Source organism: Sturnira hondurensis, unplaced genomic scaffold (genome assembly GCF_014824575.4).
Source record: "Sturnira hondurensis isolate 20B ecotype Veracruz unplaced genomic scaffold, ASM1482457v3 Scaffold0001872, whole genome shotgun sequence".
In the NCBI taxonomy this organism is placed as follows: domain Eukaryota; kingdom Metazoa; phylum Chordata; class Mammalia; order Chiroptera; family Phyllostomidae; genus Sturnira; species Sturnira hondurensis.
In genome coordinates this window covers 31,078,454-31,095,599 of record NW_028074503.1, presented here as the reverse complement: position 1 = coordinate 31,095,599, position 17,146 = coordinate 31,078,454, and the positions used below count along the sequence as shown (strand labels likewise).

At 45.7% G+C, this 17,146-nt stretch overlaps 1 protein-coding gene across 1 annotated transcript; it reads right to left on the bottom strand.

Annotated features, from left to right (window-relative positions):
- Window positions 1-11,385: 11,385 nt before the first annotated feature.
- On the bottom strand, window positions 11,386-16,725 carry PMAIP1 (phorbol-12-myristate-13-acetate-induced protein 1). Its single transcript, XM_037035281.1, has 2 exons — window positions 16,537-16,725; window positions 11,386-13,310 (listed from the first exon to the last, which is right to left on the bottom strand). The coding sequence occupies exons 1-2, from the start codon at window positions 16,592-16,594 to the stop codon at window positions 13,204-13,206; spliced, it is 165 nt and encodes a 54-aa protein (XP_036891176.1). The 5' UTR covers window positions 16,595-16,725; the 3' UTR covers window positions 11,386-13,203.
- Window positions 16,726-17,146: the final 421 nt, after the last annotated feature.

Genomic DNA, 17,146 nt, shown 5'->3' with positions numbered 1-17,146 from the left:
GTTCAAGGTCCTGGCAATAAAGCCATACACAGAAAAGACAAAGCCCCTGCTTTCAGGGCCCTACATTCCAGAGTGGGCATCAGACTTAACAAGCCCACAGGTCTATGTCAGGTGGTGAGGAAGGATGAAGCAGTGTTGGGGTACAGTGAGTGATGGGGCAGTTTTTCCAAGGGTATTCAGAAGCATGGAGGATGATAAGGAGAGATTTGAGCAGAGCCTGAGAGCAGAAGCAGGGGCCAGGTAGGAGGCCGGTACAATGAATGATCCAGGTGAGGGATGGTGGTGGCTCTGACTGCAGTAGGACAGAGAAGGGTCCTGTTCTGTCTGCACTCAGAAGGTGCAGTTGCCAGGGCTTGACAGTGAAATGACAGAATATGAAATGGAATAGGAAGAGAGGGGTCTTGGATGCATCAAGACACCTGAGTTTGCTCTGACTACTTTGCTTCTGAACCAGCTCAACGGAAACCAGGGTTTTATGTGAAACTGAATGAAGTTTCACTTTCTGAGCACCTGTGACTTTTCAGCACACTGCCCCACCCCTTCTCTTGTCTAGATTCACAATAGTCTTGTTATCTCCACTTCACAGGTGGACAAAAGGAATCTCGGCCTCCATTAATGGAGGCCATTAATGAGCCAGCACCACACCGCTGATAGGGCACAGAACTGAAACTCAAAAGGGCATTTTCCAGTTTACCCAGCTAGTTCTCCTAAAGGCCAGTGGCTCCTGGATAACAAGAGCACATGTGTCAGCCTTTACCTTCTCACCATGTCCAGCAAAGCACCTGGCGCACGGCAGGCTCCCGACAGTGCTCACTGAATTAATTCCCCACAGGGAGAGGTCCCGGGCAGCTCCAGCATGAAGACCGAGGACACAGCTTAGGAATCAGAGCCATCTTGGTTCTGTTTCTACTTCTGCATTTAGTCTTTCGACCTTGGGCAGGTTTCCAAATCCTGTAATCTTCAGTTTCCCCCCTTGTTAAAAGTGGGGATCATCACACTTAGCCCTGAAAGTTGTTGGAAAGGATTAAATGAAATCATACTTACAAAGCACTTAATGCAGCAGCTGGTGTGCACCAAGCCGGGGTTATTATTGAAACAGGGACCTAGAGACAGGATTTCATGTTTCATCTTTCCTCACTCCCCAGACAACTGTGCAGTTCCTACCAACTTGTTAGGACCCCGTAGCTTAAAATAGACCAACGGGGCTGGGAGGGAGCCGGGGGGGCAGGAGGGGGCACGACTCTTGTACTCAAGTGCATGCGGCCCCACCCTGCCAAGCCCGGCTGAGTTGGCTGCAGAACACAGTCTGAGTCATCCAAGCTTCCACAGAGCAGTTTGAAGTCCCCAGGGGCCATGTCCCTGGCCAGATCCCTAACACCCTGCAGCCAGCTTTCCTGTCTGCAGAAAGATAAATGACACAGGGCTGGGCCAGTGTGTCTCTGGGCCTGTGAGCAACCAGCTGTGGACTGACGTCTTATCTGAGTCTCTATCCAGCCCGGGATTGTGTGTGGTCAGCAGAGAGATCCCGGACTTGCACAATACCAGTCGCCAGAGAAAAGTAGGGAAGTGTGAGTTATCAGGTTATTTCTGTGGCTGTGTAATTAAACAATTAGAGGTACTTCTACATCTGACATAAGTAGCTGAAATCTTTTTCAGTCCTGTTAACTTACCTGTCTGCTGGTTCCCCTTCACTGGCTTGGGGCAGGGTGGCGAGGAACCCTTGAGAATCAGCTGAGTCACCCTCCAAAGGCAACCTCGGCCCATTTCCAGGATCCGCAGGCCTGCAAACTGGCCCACTTTTGAGGTTCACAGCTGAGTCACCCTCCAAAGGCAACCTCGGCCCATTTCCAGGATCCACAGGCCTGCAAACCGGCCCACTTTTGAGGTTCACATTAGAGGCCCTGCCTTCATCCCCCATGGGCCTCCTTTTCCTTTGCTACTCCCCCCAACCTGGAGTAGAAAGGCGTTTGCTTGGCCACCCCCTCTCACTGCAGGGTTGCTCTGATTCTTCCTAAAGGCACATGGTGCTGGGAACAGGGGAGAGAGGCTTCAGGAAGCAGACACCTGCCCTCCTCCCCAGGGCTGTGCAATGGCAGAAACTGCCTGAAGCCTAAGGGGAGCTCTTGAAATGTCCACCAGAAATCTCTAAAATCATAACACTCATGGGCGAGACAAGCCCCTCCCCCATTACACTGTTTTGATGGGTATGCCTGATGGCTTAGCTAAAGGGGCAGGGGTCAGAATCTGAATATTGGTGTCAGAAGGGGAAGGAATCAGCTGGTGCAGCCATTCCCAGCCCAGCTGCCCACTGTAATCACCTGCAGAGCTTGAAAACTACCGATGCTCCAGCCCCTCCTAGAACCGACTGAATCAGAATCTCTGGGCTTGGAAGGAGCATTTTCAAGATTTCATAAATCTTCACAGGGGATTTGCATGTGCAGCTAAATGTAGGAACCACCACAACCGAGACCAATGGCTGGTAAATACTGTTTGGTCATAGGCTCCCTTGACTCCAATTCCAATTCCAATTCCTCTGTGCATAAGAAAAAAAAAAAAACTCCTTATACACAATTTCAGAGGAGACACTGGTGCCCGAGATTCCTCCATCAGCTCAAACAGCCCTTTAGGCAAACAGTGAGTGAGGCCCAGCCCACGAATAAGGGCAGGGCTCAGTATTTCTCCTCTCTCAGTGGTGAGCATTCATCAGGAGCGATTTTCTCTACTGAACCTGGCAAAGTACCACAAATAGTGAGAAAGACAATGACTGCTGTTTATCTCTACTGAGCAGGTCTCAGCAAATCATGTCGTAATACTTGAATTCATCAGTGTGTTGAAACTGGCCCTAGCAAAGTTTACTAATCCTAAACTAATCCTTTTGTTTTTTAAGGTGACTGATAGAGATGCTATGGGTTGACTTGTGTCCCCCAAAGAGATACGTTGATTTATTCTGTTGTGTTAACCCACCCAGTTTGTGGCATATTGTTAGGCAGCCCTAGGAAACTAGCACACCTCCTAATTGTCCCAGGAATTTCACTGGGGGGCAGAAGCCACACACAAGAGCCACTAGGGATCTACCAGCTGCCTTCCTGCTGGACTTGCAGAAGATATTCCTTCTGAGACTGTCCTCTGCTTTACCTTTTAGGAAGGTTCTACTTCAATATAGATGTTTCCACATGACTGTTCCACAAATACAGGGGAGAGAAAGGATGGAAGGAAGGCAGAAAGGGAGGAAGGAAGGGAGGGAGGGAGAAAGTCACCCTGACTGGTGGCTCCGTGGATTGGGCATCGTCCTGTGAACCAGAAGATCAAAAGGTTGCCGGTTCAATTTCGGGTTTGGGCACATGCCTGGGTTGCAGGCCAGGTCTCTGGCTGGGGCCTGTGCAAGAGGCAACCGATCAATGTTTCTCTCACACATCAATGTTTCTCTTCCTCTCTTTCTCCCTTCCTTTCCCTCTCTCTAAAAACAAATAAAATCTTTTTTAAAAAGTCAATCAATGTTACCTCTTCTTTATGTCTCAAATCTGTCTCTTCTCCTCCCCAAACCACTGCCAACATTAAGACCTTCATCCTCTTTCTGCAACAACATCCTGTCTAGACTCCCAGATTTTAGACTGATTTCCCTAAAGTCCACCCTTCTATATAAACGCAGACTGAGTTATTAGCACAATCGTTCCACCAGCCCAAGTCCCCACTTGGCAAACCAGGGCTGACTTATCTCCCCGGCCTTGACCTTTATGAACCAGCAGCTCCAAAGGGTCTCACACGCTGTGCTGTTCTCCTCATCGCGCATTCGTTTATCCCAGTCCCTCTGAGGGAAATGGATTCATTAACTTTTCATTCTTTGGGACTCATTGTGGTGGTGGAAGGCCTTTTAAAATGGACTTCCATAATCCCCGTTCCTGGTATTCCTGCCCCACGTTCTCCCCTCCCCTTGAGCATGGGTTGGGCCTAGTGACTTGTTTCTAACAAATAGAGTGTAGCTAAAGTGATAAAAGCAAAAGTCACTTCCACGACCAGGTTATAAAAGACTGACCTCCATCTTGTGTGTTCTCTCTCTCTCTCTCTCTCTCTCTCTCTCCCATTCCTCCCAAGTACTTTCTCTGTTGCTCTGATGAAGCAACCTGGAGAAGCCCACCTATTAAGAAACTGAGGGTGGCCTCCAGCCAAAAGCCAGTTGGGCACTGAGGCCCTCCGTCCACCAAATACAAAAGAACCGAGTCCTCCCAACAGCCACACGTGAGGACTCAGGAGTAAATCCTTCCCTGTTTGAGCCTTTGGGCCGAGACCACAGACGTGAAAAACACCTTGATTACATCCTCACGGAAGACCCAGCTAATTCGTGCCTGACTCCTGCTCCACTTTATGCTGCTAAATTTGGTGGAAATTCGTTACACGGCAATATATAAATAATACACTCATCTCAGACAATGTCTATTCCATGAAGTCTTCAAAAGCTCACGCCAAACACAAACACACACACACATACACACACACACATACACACACACACACACACTTCGAGAACCTCAAACCTTCCACAGCACTTTGAGCTCAACTCTTAACAATGTGGTTAAAAGATTATTCATAATTATTTGTTTTTGTCTTTGTGTTCCCACCACACTCTAAGACATTCAGGCTGTGACATATATTCTTGGTTATTTTATCTTTTTCTCTCCAGTGTCAAATGTAGTTCTTGACACATACGGTCAAAATTATTTTATAGATAAACGGATGCCATTTTGCTAAGTGATACTGGGTATTAAAGTCCAAATGAGATCTATGTTATCCCTGTAATCAACTTGGAGAAGCAAACATAAAGTTAATTAACATAAATGTGTATGCAATAAGTGTTGAATCATGATAAGAAGAATGTGCCATGGAAACATAAAAGATAGAACGTCTTTTCTGATCTAGGCAATGTGAAATACTTCTCAAAGGAAACAGCTTTTGATGTTGACCTTGAAAGATAAAGGAGCTTTAAACAGTGAAGATGAGAAGGAAAGGAATCCAAAGGTAATGGAAAGTATAAACAAATCCTAGAAAGTGAAGAACTCTAACAGGGAAACAGAGTCAGGCCTAGGCCTAGGCCCGGGGGAGAAGCCAAGTAGAAATGAAAGTTGGAAATCAATGAGCTTCCAGAGAGTACCTGAGGTCATTACTCTTAGAGAAGCTGTTGAAAGCAGAACCTTGGGAAATTGACATTTAAAGAAGAAGAGAAAAGAGGAACTTGTTAATAAGGTCCCTGGTGTGGTATGCTAAGCACTTTACAGAAGTTTGAAGGGGATGGTGATGCCCAGAGGTGAGCAAGATGCAACAGAAAAAGAGAGGGGCCTGGGGATGTGGCAATTAGGCCGCTAGTGACCTTTAAGGAAACAGTTATCTATGAAAAAGTGGAGCGGGAAGGCAGATTACAAAACAGGAAAAACAGTGTGTTGGAGGAAGACTCGCCTTCAGAGAGGCGTCCCACAGAGGACTCGGTGGGCCTGTCACGGGAGACGGTAATTTTGACAGTGAAATAACTTTCTTAATAAACACCTCTCTTTACTGAAGTAAAAAAAAAAATACCCGACCCTCCCTGACTTGTTTCTTTTTCCCCCCGCTGCCCACCTTCCTGGTTTGTGACTATTAACTGCCGGACGGCTGTTTTGTCTGTCTCCTCCACTAACCTGTAAAATCCATCAATCAGAGGCGGCACCTTCTTCATCCCTTCACTCAGAATGTACTTCATGATTCCAACGCCATCATGGTAACATGTGGCTTTTGTAAACTCTTCATAATCCCCGTGTTTTTCAGCAACTGTTTATGGGGGTTTACTAGCTGCCAGGCCCTGCGCAGAGAGCACTTCGTCTCTGGTCTCCGCAGATCCCCTCGGGACGCCTGCGATTCCACCGGGCTTTGCTTATCCCCTTCTCCCATGGGGGCCCAGAGTGGGGAAAGATATGTATCTAGACAGAGATCCACAGAGTTAAATCTGCTACAGGTGCACGTGCCGGCGCATTACAGCCACGGAAGAAGGGAGACCAGCTGATAATTCTGGTTCACCCGCCACAGAGGGCATTTCTAGGACATGGGACTCCAGTTCAAAACCAGAACAGTCCCAGCCACCCAGGATCAGGAAGTTTTCCACAGCCTTCAGGGACAGAACAGGCAAAAGTTACCATAGAGAAAGAGGCGGGTATCTGCACCCCACCCACCATAGTTACTATGAGGAGAACGCCAGTGTGACTGCAAGCTGACTTGGGTTGAAAATTACAGCAGCGTTTCGAAACAGGTAGAAAGATACACTTGTTCATTAAGCCAACTTTTTATTGAAAATGTGTGGCTTGCAAGTAAGCCACACCTAGGCCATATTAACATCCTTCCTCCTGCTTTATGTTCAAGTCCCGGGGGAAAGCCCAGATTTGCCATCCCGGCTGGGAGTTTCCCAGGGCCCCGGGGAGTGTTCTCTGCAGGGGGAGCCGGGCTGCGATATAATCTTCTACAACTACGTTTTCAAAGTCGACGAGAAGTTTTAGGCTTGACTCGCTAATTTTCAGAAACCTGTTCTTTCTTTATGAGGCAACAGTAAAAATGTCAAAGGTGAAAGGAAGCCTTCTTGTCACTGCAGTTGCAGGTGCTGCGTTCTGTTCTCTCTCTCTCTTTTTTAACAATGCGCAGAGGGGGAATTCTGTGCCCCTCTGCTTTCTGATGAGCTGATAAATGCGTTTGTTTCCTGAAGATGGAGGATCTTTCACAATCGACACAGCCACCCCCGGCTCCCTGCCCCTCCTCCAACTCTTGTGCAAATGAATCATCAAGAATGCAGACTGCTTAATTGTGATGTCTTCTATTGTTTGGTCTTTCTTTTTGAAACAATGGGCAACAATTTCTGCTTGGCTGTGCTGAAACAGGGCGGCGGATCCGGGGCAGCCGACAAAACACACAAACTGCTGTTTTGACGGTCTCCTCGAGTCCTTTTCTTTCCCAAGACAAAGAGGCCCTGCAGGTCCTTCTCCGCAGGCGCGGTGCTGGCGTCACCTGGGAAAAAGCGAGCCGGTGGGGAGCGCGAGTTTCCGAAGGAAGGCCAGGCTCGTCCGCCCCGGAATCCCCTCCGGAGCCGCGCGGCTCGCCTTCCCGACGGGCTGGCTCTCCAAAGAGCGCGGGGCCCTCTGCAGAGGCTGCGCGTGGGTCGCGGGAGGTTGGAAAAGAAGAGGCAGAGGAATTACAACTGAAGCCGCCCTTCCCAGTGTTTATCACACACCGGCTGTTTGGTAACCAACCTTCCACTGTCCGAAAGCCCAGGGGGCATAGAGCTTGGCTGTATCTTAAGACGCTCTGGGCTGGACAACAACCAGCCTCGCTCTGTGATGGTGTTCCCTCCACAGCCCCGCGTGGGAGAACTTGGGGCGCGGTGCCTGGAGGAGACAGTGTTGAAGGCAGAAAGCCACCAGTTCAAACCCTGCGTCTTCCACTCATTTGCCAATTGACGTTGAGGTAAATTGCGATCCTCGGAGGCGATATCCTCCACCATAAAGTGCGGAAGGGGGTCATGTCGTGAGCAGTAGATGAAATAATAAAATTGCATCTCTAGAATCCTGGCACATCAGAGGCATCCGTGAGTTGGTTTGGAAGTTCTGTCCACGTGCATACAGACTGCAAGCGGCGCTCTGGAAATCCTGTGGGTGATGCCGCGAGGTTCCCCAAAGCCAGAAACAAAGCCGCCAGGATTTGAACTTCCTCCTCCAAATGAACAGTTTCAGCTTCATCTGGAGGGGAGCGCCCACCCCCAGCCCGTCAGGACTCCCTGCTGAAACAGCCTTCCCCAAACCTGAAGTCCAAGTCCAAAGTAACTAGACAAGATCTTCCTATTTCTTGAGGTGGTATTTCACAAATTGAGACCCAAATCTTTACATTACTATGCGAGAGGCTTCAAGTAATTCAGTAGTCGTCATGAAATCTATTACGTATGGGTCAAAAATGAGGGTTTGACGGTCATGAAGAGGTTAGCTATTAAAAACAGATGGTCTCATCAAGGGAAAAACTGCCACTTCCTCTCCAGCTCCAACACTGCCCAACTGCCTTCCTTCAAATGGTTTCATTTTCATCTAACAATCTTAATTGGGCAAGGCCTTCCAGAGCTTTGCAAGGAAACTAATATCTAATCTTCCCTCTTGAAGAGAAAGCTGACGCTTACTGAGTATGACTGTGGGTCAGACGCATGCCCCGTCTCACCTCCTTTGACTCCCAGAATGGTCTGAAAAAAGTGTATTTTGACGGCATTTAATGTGGAAGTAGAGATCAAGCAATTTACCCAGAGTCCCCCAAGAGCTAGTGGAAAGGCGACTGGCTGACCTGAAAGTCAAATGCCAAGGACAATTGTGGGGAAAGGAACTTTGCACTTTTGAAAATAGATGTGAAATTAATTGGAAATAAGCAAATCTCAATAAGCTCCATTAGACATCATCAGTGAGACAGCAGGGCAAGAAGAAGAGAAGCCTTTTGCTAAGAAGCAAAAAATATCAAGCACATTCTACTTTCCACCGAAACCAAAGCCCACGCAGCATGCACCGTGCCGTTTCAAATCAATGGGGGGTGGTCTGCCTTTACGTGGCGAGTCTGGTATCTAAATCCCTACCTGTAACTCTTCCCATTCTCTCACTTCTCTGGTGTTTTAAAAATTTGCCACTTTGGGAGAAGATGGAAGGAAGGTGGGTGTGATTGTTCCACTCTGAATTTGTTAAACTGATTTCTGGAAGTCCATGAGATTATGAGAAGCTAAATTAATGCCTGGGTTGTACGGGCAAAGGCCTCGGTCTTGGACCAGGACCTATGGCACGAAGATAAAGTGATTACACCATGGGGTGTGTTCTGTCAGGTGACCCAAGTCTGTTTTCAGCTGCGTGTGTGGAAGAAGCAGCCCTGAGAGACTGACGTGCCCTCAGGGAAGCCAGGGTGCGTGGGCAATTCTCATTCCCAAGAAAATACTCAACGTGTGCAAGTAGTTTCCCAGCTGATGTGCTCCGGGACTTAGAATCACTGTTTGGGAGAAGAATTTAGAAAACAGACTGGGGGAGGGGGCAGTGCAGAGGCCTGGGTGGATTACATGCACCTCCCTGTTTCTTCTTGCAAACCCTCCCGTTCTCTCACCCTGCCTGAAATGAGGTCAGGAACAGGGCTAGTGGGATTGGGGATGTGGTAGGGACCTTCTTCAGACCCCTTGGCCATCCAGTGTTCTCTTTCAAACACGTGACCTTGACGATGATCTGGTCCTCCTGACTGCAGGTAGGGTGCCCCGTGCAGGCTGGCTGCCTCATTTGGGCTCACCCAGCTCATAAAAGGTTCTGCCTCGAGGGTCCCCCTGCAGGATTCCAGAGTCGGGTGCGTTGTCCATTTCACGCCTCCCATTTAACACTTTCTTTTCAAAGTGTCCACTATCTTCCCAGCGGACCGTTCCCTCCAGCAAGGGCTGGAGGGGTTGGACAGGATTCCAGTTTCTGCTGTTTCTGCGGCGGGGGAGGGGGGGGGGCAGAGGGAGGGGCAGGTTGCAGAAAAACCCAAATCACAGTGCAGTGTCTTCAGTCTGAAGAACTTATTCATAGATGGGCAGATAGATAAGAAATCATTTTTTTCAAATATACAGACTATTAAGGTTTTCTTTTACGTGTAAATGCAAGTCAAAGTATTTTTTAATACCTACAAACTTGTGGTCAGTCACTGAATATGATTAGTTATGTGAATATGTTGGAAATATTTTGACATTAAAATGCAGTTATCAAATTAGCTANTCTGAAGAACTTATTCATAGATGGGCAGATAGGTAAGAAATCATTTTTCTCAAATATACAGACTATTAAGGTTTTCTTTTACGTGTAAATGCAAGTCAAAGTATTTTTTAATACCTACAAACTTGTGGTCAGTCACTGAATATGATTAGTTATGTGAATATGTTGGAAATATTTTGACATTAAAATGCAGTTATCAAATTAGCTAGTTCTCATACCTAAAGCCTATGAATCAGGTCTAAGCCTTCCTGTGTGTGTGTAAAAAAAAGGGGGTACTTTTAGCAAAAAAACGAATTAACACCCACAGTTCCATTCTGGATATGCAAAGAGGCTTAGGGACAGGAGTTTCTCTTCCCAAGACCTTCAAATCAAATGCAGATTGACCCCACCTTTTATGAAGCCCATGTCCCTGGCCTCCCTGGCTCCCCCAGCGTTATGAAGTCCTTCCTCTGGGGAAGCCGGTGGTATTGGTTTTTCAGGCCTTCGGGAGGCCCTACATCCCCGTTCCCCAGCTGCTGTCCGTCCTGGTTAACTCCCTCCCAACCCCGTACCTGGTTCTCTCTCCCTCCCCACCTAAGGAAGACAATTTACTTTCCACGATACTTTTGAGGGCAGGGAAGATGTGGTTCCCAGGTTCCTAGATCAAATCTCCAAAGTGGGAGTATCTTTCTAGTTCTCACACTCAAACAGGAAGGCCACCGAGTTACACCTCCTTCGCACATGACTCCCTTCCAGTGAAGCAATACTTACTGCTCAGGGTGGGGGCAGAAGGGAAAGCTTGAGCGTGAACTGCGAGGAAGTTCCTCTTGCCTGGGGACCCAAACACCCAAGGCTCACCACGCTACTAATTAACTACCTGATGAATTTCTGCAGGCGACTGTAGGTAAACCACTCTCCAGGCATCCATGTAAGGTGCTCAAGACCTGTCGTTAATATCCCATTTTTTACTATTTTCTATCCCATTTAAAGTGGAAGTCTCTGGACAGCAGAAATCATGTCATGTGACCCTGTCTTCTTTATCCAGAACACAGAACTGAATAGGATGGTTCCACTAAAAGGTGCCTGCTGAAGAAAATTAGTTAAAATGTAACCTTGTGCTATGGTTTAGCGGATTGAGCACCAGCCTGTAAACCAAAGGGTTCCCAGTTTGATTCCCAGTCAGGGCACATGCCTGGGTTGCAAACCATGTCCCCAGTAGGGGGCGCATGAGAAGCAACCACACATTGATGTTTCTCTCCCTTCCCCTCTCTCTAAAAATAAATAAATATGCCCTGACTGGTGTAGCTCAGTGGATTGAGCACAGGCCTACTAACCAAAGGGTCACAGGTTCAATTCCTAGTTAGGACACGTGCCTGGGTTGCAGGTCAGGCCCCCAAGGGGGTGGGGGGCGCACGAGAGGCAACCACACATTGGTGTTTCTCTCCCTCTCTCCCTTCCCCTCTCTCTAAAAATAAATAAATAAAATCTTCAAAGAAAACCTCATTAAAATACTTTAGAATAAATAATCTTGTATTTTTTTTAAGATTTTATTTGTTACATCACACTCAGTAGCTTACATAGTAAAAAAATAATAAACACAGAAAAGAATGGTGATCATTTTTAATGGTTTATGGCATCCAGCTATAGCATCCAGTTATATGTGTATATACACATGTATAAATATACAAACAGACCATAAATAACCATATGGCAAAACCCATCTACCACTAGGTACACAGACACAGTAAAATCTTTGCAACTATACAAACTAACAGCCATAAGTAATACTGAAGAAAAGTAGATACTGAGGTATTTTCCTTTTAATCTAAAGTGACTACAGCCTATATCAGCAATTTTCAACCAGTGCGCCACAAGAATTTTTAAAACATGCAGTACCTTAGTATTTTAGTCAGGGGCACTGACCTCTTTTCCCTTAGATTCTCTTTTCCCAAAGACATGTCAAATAAAACAATTACAACAGCCAACCCAACAATAGCTGTCCAGTTGAACGACTCAAAAGTATACCTATTTTTGGTCAGATCAGCCAAAAATATGCATTTTTTGGTGTGCTGAAGAATTTTAGTAATTAGTTTATGTGTGCCATGAAATGGAAAAGGTTGAAAATAACTGACCTATATTAAAACATTCTTAATGGAGAAGTTCAAGTAGTTATAAAACCCGTCTTTAAAAAAATAACAAACACTTTATCTCATGACCTAAAACTGTAGCTACTGGAAATTTTTAAACTTAACAAAAAATATTTTAATTATAAATAGGTAAAATAAATAAAATTATTCTTTCTGAAATGCAACCATGTTTTAATATATATTTGGGGACTTTTTAAAAAATGAAATGACTGAAATCTACACATTACTTTAATGCAAATTTTATATATATTGCTTATCCAGAATGAAAATCTTATGTATATATATATGGGATCTATCTTTTCCTCTTTTTTAAAAAAAAGTATAACATATACCCCTAAAACTAATACAAAATAAAACTGAATGTAAACTGTAAGTAAACATAAAAAATTTTAAAGTATATCCCAATTATGAAAACATGCTTAATTTTGCTTTAAAAAATAAGTTTTGATACACTACACACTGATGAGTATGAAAAACAGCATTTTACAGATTTTTAGAAACTTCTTCAGAAACATTTTCTTAGTTACTTCAGAATATTTGTCTTACTAAATTAATTATAGCAGTAAAAAGTCCAATTCACTCTTTTTAATTATCCATGGTTATCCAAAATCACCGTGCTTTTTATCTTTTAATATTAAACCTGTAAGAATTTTACTGGCACCAATACTCACACTTCGGTCAAATATTTTCTAATTACATACTTTCCTATGAAACCCAAAAGGAAAACATTTAATGAGAGGTCATTTGAACAGAAGCAGTGCATTCTGACTCAAAAGAAACAAATTATCTAATTATTTTACATGTTGTAGTGACCTATAACACCAACATTCACTGTGACTTTCAGTGTTCTCAGACGACATTTTTACTGTGAACAAGATAATATGTATCAACCAAATACTATACATCCTCTTGGAGCTGTGGACCCACAGCAGACAAACACCAAACATATTCCATTTCCTGGCCCCCACCCACACGGCTAGTCATTTATGAACTCTTGTTACACTAGGCTGAACATCACCCTTCTGAAAAGTAACAGAACGACTCTCTAAGCAAAACCAAAATGTATAAATAATTCATTCCATATTTTCAATGTTCTTGCATCCTTGCTTTAAAATAAACAAACCAGTTTTATAATGTTCGGGCATCCCAAAGAATGACTTTGGAAACATGTTCCGTCTTCATTAACAAAGGCATCGGAAAGCAGCTGAGAGCTCCTTCACATTCTTCTCTGTAATAAGGCAATCCCTCCTGTAACAGATGAAATATGGCGAATCCTATTCGAAAGCAGTCTCCTCATTAGGAGGCTTCTGAAGCAGTCAGGTTCCTAGGTGGAAGAGTTTGGATATCAGATTTAGAAGTTTCTGCCGGAAATTCAGTTTGTCTCCAGTTCTCCTTAACTGAAGGGCACACTCAACTTCAGCCTCTGAAAAGGAAAGCAAAACATCGAAATTAAATTGACGGCATTCCAAACTGTAACCAGCAAGAGTGAGAAGTTGAATATTTATCCCATGAAGCAATTCTCTTATCATTAGCTTATGCACACCTGTTTTCTGAATGTGTGATGGAGCACACGTAACATAGACAAACACGTTGTGACTCATAAACAACAACAAAAGTTGAACAAATAGCCCTGGCTGGTGTGGCTCAATGTATTGAGAACAGCCTGGGAAACAAAGGGTTGCTGGTTCGATTCCCAGCCAGGGCATGTGCCCGGGTTGTGGGCCAGGACCCCGGGTCGGGGGCATATGAGAGGCGACCGACTGTTTCTCTCCCTCTCCTTCTCCTTCTCTCTCCCTTCCCCTCTTTCTGAAAATAAATTATATATATATATATATATATATATATATATATATATAAGAGGGGAAGGGAGGGAGAGGGAGATATATATATATATAATTATATATATATATATAATTACACATATATATGTAATTTGAACAAAGAAAGACATGACATTTACTTTGAAATCTTGTTTTTAAAATAGCATCTTGGATGAGGCAAATACAAACATTTAAAATGTCCACCACAGTTAGTGAGACATTATCAACTTCAAATGATGTCGTCCTTTTTTCTCTAACTTAAGGTTGGTGAGGGGAGTGGAAATCAATTCTAAACTCTCTTCTACTGTTTTGAAGTCGGGTTTATTTTGTGTGGCAATAATTCATAGCTCAGATTATGCACTCATTAATAGGCAAATCTAACTGTATTCTTTTCTTCAATTAAAACACTGAAATTTTCACATAAAGGACTCAAACTTGTATTTCAAAAATAAGCCCACACTCCCTAAGATAAGTTAAAAGTTTACATTTTCTTCTAAGTCAAATTCTTCCAATAAACCCAACTTCTACCAATCCATTGCCTGTAGGGAGATGAGTGAGGCAGAAAATAAGTAATGTTTAATTCACTTGTTTACTACTTTTTAGAGATATTGTAATTAACTGAATGTTAATTTAAGAAACAACCATCTAATTTTGAAATAAATCTTTTAAGTAAGGGAAATTAACATCAAATCTATACTGACAATAATTTCAATTTTCTTGAATATTTCAAAGACCAACTCAGGGTCTTTTGGTCCACTTGAAAAAGATCACAGTTATGAATATTAAAAGTCATTACAACTACAAATTGAAATCAGGTTTACTTTGTAAACAGACCCTGCTAAGACCCAAGTTAGGCTCAAAATAACTAAAAACTGTAAATGTACAATAAAGTGGATTACTATCTCTACAAGAGCTAGGTAAAATTTTCATAATACCTAACAAGAGACCTACTAAATATCGTAAGATACCTTTCTTTACAGGTTACAGAGTTAAACATTTTGACAAAGACATAGTTTTCAGTGAATGGCATGTATTAACATACCATCCTAAAAAAATTTACAATTTTATATACAACTTTGGAAGCCCTGAATTATAAGAAAAATTCTTCCTTTCACCAAAAAAGGCAGAAAACAGCTCCTAGGTGGTTCCTGAGTCTCTTTGTTACAGTCACACATCTATGAATGTATTAATAAAAAAATCTGTAATCATGGATGTTAACTAAACTTCACTATCCATTATACTTCACAATCTATACATGTATCAAACCATTGCATTGTAGACCTAAAATTAATAGTGTTTTATGTCCCTTATATCTCAACTTACATGAAGTATTGTCTAAACAAGTTTAAGTGGGACCTTCCTTCTGATTGGGAAGTCGGACGGGTGAAGGTTGTGCACAAGCTTAGACCTTTTCACAACAGGTCAGAACTATTGGGCATCACAGAGGCGGACAAAGTTTGTTGCCTCCCAGGCAAGTGCCAGGGCGGGCCGCGTACTTGGCCAGTGCGCCCCTTCTTCTGTACTCTGCACGCGCCCTCTAAAATGAAAGCAGGTTGCCGGGCGGGGAGAGGGGCGGCTACTACTTGCTGATGTAATAGCAACATGACGGGCACATGTTTTTAACCCCAAAGCCTTGCCGCCTTCTTTGCTACTGCCCCTTGGCCTTGTTTCACGAGATTCATAAAAAGGGCCAGGTATGGCTCAGTAGGTTGCGTGCCCTCCCGCAAACCGAAAGGCCCCTGGTTGGATTTCCTGAAAGGCTGCTGATTCAATTCCCTAAAAGGTCTCCAGCCCGGGGGCGGGTGGAAGGCAACCAGTGATGTATCTCTCCCTTTCTCCTTCCCTTCCCCCTCTCTAAAATTAAAAAATAATAAAAATGTATAAAGAGGGCTGGGGGTAGGAGCTGACCTCAAAAGTCATTTGATGGGGCTATTGGGATGTGGTGGGCGGGAATTGGATGGATTTTTAAAATTGGGAACCAACTCTGTTTCTCCTATGCCCTCTCCGCAACTAATTAAAATGTTACATAGTGTAACTTAAAAAAAGAAGCAAGACTTTCTGGGCCCCTGAACGCAACGGTCCCTGCGAGGCCCCCACAACCCTCCATGGGTCCTTTGTGGAAAGGCAGTAGTGTCGGTGGAAAGCGTCGTCGGCTTTTGTTCGCGTTGGGTGGAGGGAGTGATAACGCCCCGCGCAGGGCCCTCCGAGGTCCAGGACTCCGGAGAAAGGGTCTTGGGATTTGCTGGGAGGCCNAAAAAAAGAAGCAAGACTTTCTGGGCCCCTGAACGCAACGGTCCCTGCGAGGCCCCCACAACCCTCCATGGGTCCTTTGTGGAAAGGCAGTTGTGTCGGTGGAAAGCGTCGTCGGCTTTTGTTCGCGTTGGGTGGAGGGAGTGATAACGCCCCGCGCAGGGCCCTCCGAGGTCCAGGACTCCGGAGAAAGGGTCTTGGGATTTGCTGGGAGGCCAGATGGCTCCAATAGCTTCTCGCGTCCCCACCTGCCATGAGGACTTTCTCCTCGTGGCTGATGCCCACACTTGCCCTTGTTCTCCCCGTCACCCCAGGGCAGGGCAAGTGGGGGTGGAAGGCAGGCGAAGGAGAAGAGGTTTTCTGCAAAGGCGAAAACACAGCTGCATCCCAGTTCCACCTCGGATCCCTACCTCGCCGTGTCCACGGTCTCGGGCAAAACCCCTTTAGAACTTCCAGAAGGCGCGCCGAAAGCACGTGCAAGGGCGCAGACCTGGCTGGACCTTGAGGCCCGGAATAGACTGGCTGACCCCGACCCGACCGAGACCTCCACCCCGGTCCCGGGCCCCGTCTGGTCCCTACCTGCCGGGGCCCGCGTGGGGCTCGGCTGCGCGTTCTTACGCGCTTTCCTTCCAGGCATCTCTGGCGGGAACTCTGCTGCAGAACCCCGGGAAACTCAGTCCCCCGAGCTTGAGTCTGCAGGAGGCGAGCTGCGAGCGGGACAGTCAGGCCGGACCGGGGTAGAGAAAAGAATCTGCCAGCGCCCAAGAACCTCTCAGGTCTTGGAATGGCTACGGATTCGAAAGCTCGACTTTTATTTCCCTGGACCTCTCGGGTGGTGACGAACCGAAACCTGACACCGGGCCCGCCCCTCTCTCCGCCCCTCCGGCCACCGCGCGCGCAGAGGTTTGGGCGGGTCGGGGAACTCCCCGCGGCCTTCTCAGACCAGCCTTGGCACGTTCCCGACCCGGGGCCGCAGCTCGCGCGGCGCTTGCGGGGTGAGACCCGGCTCAGCCCCGAAATTGCTTCCTGAACAAACCCGGCTGGAGGAGCAGGGAGTCGGGACCGAGAATGCTGTCGCCACTGAGTTGCCACTGAGTCCCAGAGTCGCGCCAGGAGGTTGGGGGTGGGGAGGACGGGATTTTCATCCTTATCATAAACGCACAATTAGAGACTTCTGTAAACAAACCCC

Coding starts and splice junctions, on each gene's coding strand:
- PMAIP1 (XM_037035281.1), bottom strand. CDS start 16,594: ATGCCTGGAAGGAAAGCGCGTAAGAACGCGCAGCCGAGCCCCACGCGG. Junction 13,311..16,536: donor CCCCACGCGGGCCCCGGCAG/GTAGGGACCAGA, acceptor TTTCCTTTTCAG/AGGCTGAAGTTGAGTGTGCC.